Source organism: Oncorhynchus clarkii, chromosome 25, assembly GCF_045791955.1.
Source record: "Oncorhynchus clarkii lewisi isolate Uvic-CL-2024 chromosome 25, UVic_Ocla_1.0, whole genome shotgun sequence".
Classification (NCBI taxonomy): domain Eukaryota; kingdom Metazoa; phylum Chordata; class Actinopteri; order Salmoniformes; family Salmonidae; genus Oncorhynchus; species Oncorhynchus clarkii.
The window spans coordinates 5,316,800-5,327,036 of record NC_092171.1 but is presented as its reverse complement, the minus strand read 5'-3'; the positions used below and the strand labels follow the sequence as shown (position 1 = coordinate 5,327,036).

Here is a 10,237-nt window from a genome sequence, read left to right as displayed (position 1 = left end):
CCATAGACTTCCAGTCACTGCACTGACGCTAGTTAGCAATCGCGCTAACACTAGTTAGCAACTTCCTTCAAAATGCACGCAGAGACGCAAAAAGGGTATCCATCTGATGCTATGTAAAATAATCTTGCACTATCCCTTTATGTAAACTAGCTAACTGCCTGGCTTTCTTTAAATGTTGTGACATCTATGTGACAAGAACTTCATCAGTATTATGTGTGCATTTTAATGGCCTTTGCATTGTTTGAAAGTCCCAATCACACCATTTTTTTTAAAGACATTTATTTTGGTCATTTTGCTTTACATGACATTAATCTTTGGAGATATAACAATGTTGTTGGTAAACAATTTACATTTGTATGTCAGTATTTTGTGATGTGTTATATTTTGTTTTATTTCTTATGGTCAATTTGACCATTGCCATTTCACAATATTCAAGTCACATACAAGGAAGTCAGGTACAACATGGTGCACAGAAAGTAATGAATGTATCTGATTGGTCACCAAAAAAAAAGGTTGTACAAAAACACAGACATACACAAAAACAAGAATCACTTGCTGTAATCAGTAAAAAAAAGAAAAAAAAGTTAAATAAGAACATTTCAGGACACAACATAACACCTCAATTTCACATGTTGCCTCCACTCACAAAATAAAACTCTGAATCATTGGTAACTTTGTTGATTGCCTCCCCATCCCTGATAATGTGTTAGATTTCCTTCCTCTTAGCACCCACTTCTTGTATTTTCAATTTGAGATGCTTCTATTCCTCAAAAAGAGAGAACTGCCTGGTTGGTAAAGACAGGGAGATAACTTGTTTGATAAATAGCTTGCGGATTTTGTTGTGTGGTTATTGGGTGACACCGATATCACGTTGAAGCGATAAGGAACCCAGAGAAAGAGCAATGGACGTTCTCAGCGGCAAAGACGCCATTGGCCTCATCATCAGGAATCTGAAGGTAGACTGTGTCATTCACATCAAGCATAAGGACAGTGCTACCGGACATCTGGTCCAGGAAGCCCTTGTTGTACTCATCATAGCTGAACATGACCGGCTTGACGTTCTTGTACAGAGCCACCAGAGCATGAGCCCCATTCACATGAATGGTGTATGAGAAGTAGTATACTCCAGGGACCTGGCAAGTGAACTTCCCAGTGGTAGTGTCATAGTGATTCTCTGCATTGTACACCTCATTGTCAAACTTAATGGGTTCCCCAGATGGAGGATAAGGACTAGCCAGGGAAACAGAGAAAGCAGACATTGGGACCTTGACAAGAGTAGGCACCATTACCTCACTCATGCCTATGCTCTTCTCGAAAATGATCTCGCCAGGAGGACCAGGTGGGCCGGGAGGTCCAGCAGGGCCTTGGCCACCATCCTGACCATCACTACCAGGGAGCCCAGGGGGACCCTGAGGGCCGGGGGTGGCCTTAACGGCAAGTCCAGCTGGGCCAGGTGTGCCAGGGAAACCTGGGTGTCCTTTAAGGCCAGGTGTACCTGCGGGACCAGCAGGCCCAACCGGCCCTCTGGTACCTGGGGCACCGGCAGCTCCAGCCTCACCTGCCTCACCATTGCGCCCTGGGAAACCTTTGGGCCCGGCAGGTCCTGGGACACCTGAAGCACCAGTTGAACCTGTGTGGCCAGTGTCACCTTTGTTACCTGGAGCTCCAGTGGCTCCAGTGGCACCAGTTGGCCCTGTTGCCCCAGTATAACCTTGCTTGCCCTGGAAACCTTGTGCTCCCTGATCTCCCTTATATCCCTTTGGTCCCTGGGGTCCCATTGTACCTGTGTCACCTTTGGCACCCATTGCCCCAGTATCTCCCTGGAAGCCTCTTGCACCCTGAGGACCAGTAGGACCCATGGGCCCAGTAGCACCAGTAGCTCCAGTGAATCCATGTGCTCCTGGCTCACCCTTCTGACCTGTTGTACCTGAGCTTCCTACAACTCCCCTTTCACCTTTCTGTCCATTTGCTCCTGGCTTTCCATATCCAGGGATACCAGGAGCACCAGTTGCTCCAGTTGCTCCCTGATGACCTTTAGGACCAGATGAACCAGGCATACCTGGAGCCCCATTATCACCTGGTTTTCCTGGCTGACCTACACCAGGAGCCCCAGTGTGGCCCTTAGCACCTGGCAATCCAATGGGACCAGCGCCCCCATCCCTACCTGGGCTACCTGATTTTCCTGCCTCACCTGGGAATCCTGGCTTGCCTGTCTTTCCAACACCGACTGCTCCAGGCTGCCCAGCTGGTCCCATAGGTCCCACAGCCCCTGTCTCACCTTGTGCCCCTGGGATACCCACCCCTCTGTCCCCTTTAGCTCCTGACAAACCAGGCACACCTGGATGTCCCTTAAGACCTGTTTCCCCCCTTGGTCCCATTGCTCCGGGCAGACCGTGAGGTCCAGGTATGCCGGTGGAAGAGATTCCAGCAGGTCCGGGGCTTCCAGCAGGTCCAGGCATGCCCCTGGGACCCTGAAGTCCAGCTGCCCCCACCTTTCCTTTCTCGCCAGCTGCACCAGGAACACCAGGCTTACCAGGACCACCCGGGGAGCCAGGTTTGCCAGGTGCGGAGTAGCCAGCAGGTCCGGGTGGTCCGGCAGGGCCCTCTGGTCCGGGCTGTCCCACAGCTCTTTCCCCTGCGGGGCCAGGTGGGCCAGGGGGGCCCTCTGGGCCGGGCTCACCTGGGGTACCGGGCTCTCCTGCCACTGACACCACTGTGGAGAAATACAAGTCACCTTATTAATACAACTGTTGCCAAGTGATCCTCTTGTAGTAAATGTGTTATTGGCAATTGTCTCTACCTAATTATAGAATTATAATTAAGTCAGCTACTATTGTCGATCATTCTCCATTTATTATTATTTTAATTTAAGACTAAGAGCTGAGATTGGTGTGCCACTCCTGAAGTGTGCATTTGTCCACTCCTCCATACATATTTTAAAGCATTGGAAAGGTGTAAGCATATTTATATATTTTTCCTTTTGAATCCCTTAAGTATATATAAGTGCACATACTTGTTCAGAAGTGTATAGAATTGGGAGGCAGAAATGTAGTGCACTTTAAAAGCACAATTCTTTGACTTCCATTACCCTATGTGGGCACCTCAAGGTACTATGAGCACATTTAGGTGCCAGGATGTAATAAAAAAAAGAATACTAAGATAATACTAATAATAACACTAATTTACAAACAAGTGGGGCACCTTATCCTATTTGTTGTGTTTTATTGGATAGGGTGTAGATATAGAGGTGTAGAGATGAAAGAAAGGAGGAGAGAGGGTGCTAGAGCACTGAGTCGGATTCGGAAAACATGCTCACAGCTGCACAGTACATATGATCAAAGGCAGCCATTTAGACCGCTAGACCACCCCAGGCAACAAATTGAGGCACTTTTGGTCTTTGTACAGCAGGGGCATAGCCAGAAATACATTGGTGGATGGTGGATGGAGTATTGTTTTCATAATAACGTATTCTTGTTTTGTATTTGCTCAATCTAATTGGGTGGGCCTGGCATGGCATGGACAATTTGTTTGAGTGATGGAGGATGGACATTTTAATTTATGGACATGAAAAATGAAGAGGATTAGAACTTATTCAAGTAAGTAAAGTATTGTGTTACACTCAGCAATTGTCAGAGGAACGATCATATTTTTTTGCTCTGTTCTGCTTCCATATTCAAATTTCATGTACATTTGGTGGAAACCTTATTTGTTTATACTAGGATTCCCAGAATGGAATTCACCGCATTTACCAAAATGGTGTACTACATCTTTGTTTTGGGTAGGCAGGATAGTTAGCTAGCTAGACAGAAGTAGGTAGTGTTTCCCAATTTAACCTCGCTCTGGTTTGACATTTGGTTAACACCCCCTTTTGCTGGAAACATGGTAACCTGAGTCCTGGGGCTGTATGTATCAAGTGTCTCAAATTAGGAGTTTTGATTTATGATCCATATAATCTTATTCATTGTGATCTGATCCAAAACTGATCCTGAATCAGCACTCCTACTCGGAGATGCTTGTTATATATGGCCCCCAATCAACTGCAAAATGTCGGGGTACTCTCTCCCTCAAGGTCATTCCAACGATTTTGGCACATTTATTCAAAATGTTTATCAATGAAATTTCCCTTTTGTCCATGTATGTTAAACCTGCATGGGGGAGGAAATCGCCTAATAAGGCAAACTAGAATATAAAATCTTTTTTTTTTTTTAGGAATTGCCACTTCGAAAGCATTGGGTATGATAGCATTAACAGTGCAAGTCAAACCTGCATAGACATTTAAACCTGTTGAATTATTAGCTCGAAATAATTTTCTCAAGGGTTCAATCTGTTCTTATTTCACCATAAAAAAATAAGAAATTTCTGTCTTAAGAAACTGTAGTATGGCGAGAAAACAAGCATTTGTAAAGCAGAATGATGAATTGTAAGAGTCTTTTTCAAATTAATTGTTTATGTGGTCACATGACCCAGTGTGTAAACGACATGTCCTTGGTCAAATGTAGAGGCCTAGTTTAGATTCATCAAAACATATGTTTCTACTTTTTGAAAGGCACACCTATACATTTCTGGGTGATTGAACTGTAATTGACGGTGTTAAAGTCGTATAATATTAACAAGAGGCACATACTATTTTACACACTACTTTATATGATATGAAAAAACAGTTGAAGACAAGTGAATGTTCATTTGCTACAGCAAGAAACCTATGATGTTGAGCTGTCTATAAATTATTTAATTGTTATCTTCTAGATCTTCTATTGTAATGAATAGCTGACTTTGCCCTACCTAACTGATGTTAACAATACTGATACTGGGGTTTTAAAAGTCATATATATATATATATATATATATATATATATATATGTATATATATATATATAGTTAATTAAAACAAACATAAGAAGAATCATACAATATGTGTCTTTATCCTTAGTAATGCATTAGCTAACTATATCTATGACTTTAAAAAAATCTAGTATCGGTACTGTTACCATCAGTTAGGTAGGGCAAAGTCAGCTATTCATTACAATGGAAGATCTATAAGATAACAATTAAATAATTTAGAGACAGCTCAACTTATTGCCATTTTATAAATGACTGAAATGAGCCATCATCTGTACTGAAGTGTCAATTTTTTTAAGGTTAAATATAAAAAAATACTAAAATATCAGCACATCTATATTCCCCACTAAGTTCTATACAACTGAATCACTGATCTAACTGGGGATCCTAATATCAATCAACTGCTGAATCACTGCTCTAACTGGTCATCCTAAAATCACTTCTTAAGACCTAATGAAGGCACAAAGAGATTGACTGAGAATCCAGTAAAAATGTGATTTAAACTAATTTGAAGTGAAGATATCGTGAAGGTATTAAAACTCTCAGTTGGAGAATTATAACAAAATGACTGTTGAAGAAATAGGGCTCCTTAGCCTGAGTGAGAGCAATAACAACTGCATACACAGTATACTCACTTTAGACAGTATGCAAGATAATGTGATTCAAGTGTTACTATCGCTGTGTGTTTATGTGTCAATTGATCCCGTAAGGGATGGGTTGTCTACTGCCAATATGACACAAAAATAAAATGTAATTTATTAATTCAACTGTATGTCTGAGTGTCCCTGTGCAAGAAATGAAAGTGGACATCCTCAGATGGAAATCACATGTTAAGTGGAAAAATGTGCACATATATATGCATATTTGTGGTAAAGTGTGAAGATGTTAGATTTATCATTGATTATCATTGAACTCTTACATTGTCCATTGAAACTATCACATGATTTTCAAAGACATCACCTGTATCATACTAGGCAATGTAGACTAGGATGTTGGTTCTTACCGTGGCTCTTCACAGAGTAGGGCTGGTACTGGGGGGAGGCCTTCATTACCTTCTTCACTATATATGAACCACTACCATGAACAGCTGTCAAGCCCACCAGGAGGAGGAGGATGCTCAATACTCTTACTTCCATTTTCTGAAACAGGAAAATATTCAGTACTGCTTAGCTTTAATTTTGAAGTTGCTGCAATGACTCAAGCAAGGACATTTTTGTAAAACTCTTTCTTCTCTCTGCACACATATACTGAACTCTGAACTGCACACATAACTGAATTACACCCCCCCCCCCCTCCCCTGAAAAAGCATAACAAATTATATAGATAGCAAGGAAATTCATTTGAATACTGAGTTTCAGCCTCCTGGATCTCAGCCTGTTCTCCTTGAACTCTGGCTATGCTGCTTGGTTTTATAAGGCACCAACATCTCTTCCACCTGCCCAGTCCTAGCTCATCCCAGTGGGATAAGGAGTCAGGCCTCGGAAGGGCCCTATTGTTCACTGCGCCAAGAGATTAAGAGGATAGAGAGGAAGAGCACACATACCAGCATGCAGTTGAGTGAGTTGGAGTTCCAAGAATGGGTAAGAAATCTTCAGCACCACTGTCCTACTGCTGCTGTTTATCCTTAGGTTAGGAGCACGTTGGAGAATCTGCTTCCTCCCAGTACAATGATGTGAGTATTTATACCATATCTGCCCCTTGCATCATAAAAAATAGCCCCAACCACACAAGTACCTCCCTTCTCAGAGCTATGCTGTAATTAGCAAACAGATCTGCCCAATGCAGGCATGTCACATACTGTAAGGATGCCTATTTGCTTTGAATAGTTAGACACATGATTAGGACCTATTTTAGTCTAGCAAAATAATCAAGTTTAGACACCAAAATGTAAAATAGTTTACCGTTTGGTTTGAAGATTTATTTTAATTATTGCTCTTGTTCATATGGGTTTTTCCTCTACCTTATGTGTGGTGAACAGATCTGGTAAATGTTCTTTGAGATTTTGTCAGTTTTCTGTCAATATTACCATAAGAGTAAACAGCAAAATCTTTGTTTAAAGTGTTAAACTAACTCGCTGTAGTGCTAATTTTAACACTTTTGCCGTGTGTATATGCATACACTCTCAGCCGAGTGAATTTCGTACTTTCAAAATTGTTAAAAAATTCTACATTTAGGGCAATTTTTCTGTAACCCTTTACAGAGTAGATCATTTACACTGGCTGTGTGAAATTCACAATACACTGGAGTGAACTAATAGGCATTTCACTCTACACTGGAGTGAACTAATTATCAATCAATCAATCCAATTTGTCACAAAGTGCTATACAAAAACCGAGCCTAAAACCCCAAAGAGCAGTGGGAGGCCCTGGTGCACAACTGAGCAAGATGACAAGTACATTAGAGTGTCTAGTTTGAGAAACAGATGCCTCACAAGTCCTCAACTGGCAGCTTCATTAAATAGTACCCGTGTCAACAGTGAAGAGGCGACTTCGGGATGCAGGCCTTCTAGGAAGTTGCAAAGAAAAAGCCATATCTCAGACTGGCCAATAAAAATAGAATATTAAGATGGGCAAAATAACACAGACACTGGACAAATATATGGCTGTTTCTTTGCAACTCTGCCTAGAAGGCCAGCATCCCGGAGTCACCTTTTCACTGTTGATGTTGATACTGGTGTTTTGCAGGTACTATTTAATGAAGCTGCCAGTTGAGTACTTGTAAGGCTTCTGTTTCTCAAACTAGACTTCTGTTTTTCAAACTATGTACTTGTCCTCTTGCTCAGTTGTGCACCGGGGCCTCCCACTCCTCTTTCTATTCTGGTTAGAGACTGTATATGTACGAGATCGTCAGTATCTTGGCAATTTCCCGAATGGAATAGCCTTCCTTTCTGAGAACAAGAATAGACTGATGAGTTTCAGAAGAAAGTGCTTTGTTTCTGGCCATTTTGAGCCTGTAATCCCACAAATGCAGATGCTCCAAATACTCAGCTAGTCTAAAGAAGGCCAGTTTTATTGCTTATTTAATCAGAACAACACATTTCAGCTGTGCTAACATAATTGCAAAACGGTTTTCTAATGATCAATTAGCCGTTTAAATGTATAAACTTGGATTAGCTAACACAACGTGCCATTGGAACACAGGAGTGATGGTTGCTGATAATGGGCCTCTGTACGCCTATGTAGATATTCCATAAAAATTCAGCTGTTTCCAGCTACAATAGTCATTTACAACATTAACAATGTCTACACTGTATTTCTGATAAATTTGATGTTATTTTATTGGACAATTTTTTTTGCTTTTCTTTCAAAAACATTTCTAAGTGACTTATATTATATATATTATTATTATTATTATTTATTTATTTTTGCTAAAAATGTGGGTCTCAAAACAGAGCCCCACCTGCCCTGAATGACGGGTATGTTTTCATTTGAAACTTCAGTATGTGGAGAATAGGGCAACACTTTTAATTATATCCTGTGATCTGCTGTACCAAGGTACAGGTCACCAAGATGACAAAATATACATTTCAGATATAGATTATCAATGACAAATATTCTTATTTATCAAAGACTAAACACATTGCGAGTATGTTTTCTGTTTCTGTTTCATTTTTCAATGACCCTCTACGCACATATCCAGATACTAAAACAAATCTCAAATTAACCCCAGGTTTTTGGTGCCGCTACAGTGGAATCCTTGCCTCAGAAAGATGGCAGGATATACATGCCCCACCCTGTCTGTATTTGACAAGCCTGTTACCTTTACTTACTGTCTGAACATCTCCCACATAGTCCTATGAAAAAGTAAACAAAAACACTGGAAGGGCAGCGGAGGTATGGCTCCTCTCTTAACCTAATATTACAACAGTCAGAATAGGACCTAAATGTACACCTACCTAAGGCTAAACACACTTAGCCCTTTACCCTAAAATGAACATAGCAGCATGGATTCTGTTTGGTCGAGTACACAGTGAACCTTTCATTTCATCCACTATTTTAGGCCTAACAGTTTATAGTCCTTAACTTGTGTATTTTTGTTCGTTCTTCAGCCTCGAAACAGCTAATAACGCTCTCAAAATAAGTACTGGAAAAGCCATTTGTGTTGGACTTGTTTTTTCTCTGCCTGGTGAATGCAGTGTAGTGTGTGTGTGGTTGGCCAGTGCTCTTGAGATGAAGTGTCAATACTTGAACACCAGGGGGCAGGTTCTGCCATTCAACTTCTGTGGGAAGTTGAATGGCAAACACCCAAATAATCAGAGTTTTATAACACACAAGTGGCCATAAATTATGTGTAGGGTACTTAATATACAGATTGCGTCCAAAAACGTTTTGAACATAGTACCATTTATGGTTGATTTCCTGCATTTTGAATGCACTGACTGGTTTATATGTCTATTTTCGTCACAGAGGCAAATAGGGGTGAAGACAGGGGTGAGTGGAAGGGGTATGCTGTAACAGGATTCTGTGGAGGATTTCTATATTAGCCGTGACACGAGAAACCCCCTTCCACAAAGGGTATAATAAACAATTCTTAGAACATGAAACTTGTTTGAACTTTTCCTATTTTTAGAATTAGACCAAATTAACTGCAATTTTCTAAAGTGCTGCCTTGCATAGTTGATAGTTATAACACTTAATCGAGGTTGACACGTCTTGTTTAAGCATGTTGTCACTATCAAATGAAAGATCATGTTTTATATGAGCTCAAAACACTGAAATGTCCCAGATTAAGTAGTATAAAGATGTCTCGTTTCTAAGACATTGGAATTAGAACAAAAGGAATTGTGACATTAGATCGTTCTATGCAGTTAGCCAATGACTCACTTTCAGGCACCCATCATAAATGCCAAGCGTGTTTTTCATTCTGTTCATACATGTTCCCCCTTTGAACAAGGCTTCTTTCATTACTATGTGTTGTCGAGTGCTGTGAAACAGTTGCTGTACCTTATACTGTGGTGGTATGTAGTATATTATACTGATATGCCTTGGCCATACTTTTATTTCAAACTCTGTGTTTATGACCCACATAAGAGGACCGATCATCCCAACTTTGGTCATATTTAGCTAAATGGGAGAGCAAGAGAAGATGGAGTCAGGATTTTATACTTTTCTAAGTTCAGATAATTCTAGTTTATTTTTTGTTATTTTAAACAGTGCTAACCACAAAGAACACATAAAAAATAAAATGTATGATGCTCCAACTGTATATCTGAAGGAAACTAAGTACATGATGTGCCTTAGAGCTAACAGTGTAATTTGGTTACTTTCTATGTTTACACAATATATAATTTTGTCCTTTTCTACACTAAAGCATTATGAAGGGCTTAATGTCCTTATACTTGGTGGTGAAATCCAGTATTATAAGACTATGACAGTGTATAACTTATTCTTCCTTCGTC

The 10,237-nt window shown here is 40.6% G+C and overlaps 1 protein-coding gene across 1 annotated transcript; it reads right to left on the bottom strand.

Moving 5' to 3' along the window:
• Nucleotides 1-262: 262 nt before the first annotated feature.
• Nucleotides 263-6,492, bottom strand: LOC139383683 (collagen alpha-1(X) chain-like). The gene is made up of 3 exons (XM_071128224.1): nt 6,383-6,492; nt 5,843-5,978; nt 263-2,713 (listed from the first exon to the last, which is right to left on the bottom strand). Exons 1-3 carry the CDS (start codon nt 6,386-6,388, stop codon nt 867-869), a joined length of 1,989 nt encoding a protein of 662 aa, XP_070984325.1. The 5' UTR covers nt 6,389-6,492; the 3' UTR covers nt 263-866.
• Between the last annotated feature and the right edge of the window lie 3,745 nt (nt 6,493-10,237).

Coding starts and splice junctions, on each gene's coding strand:
- LOC139383683 (XM_071128224.1), bottom strand. Junction 2,714..5,842: donor CTACTCTGTGAAGAGCCACG/GTAAGAACCAAC, acceptor ATTTCTCCACAG/TGGTGTCAGTGGCAGGAGAG.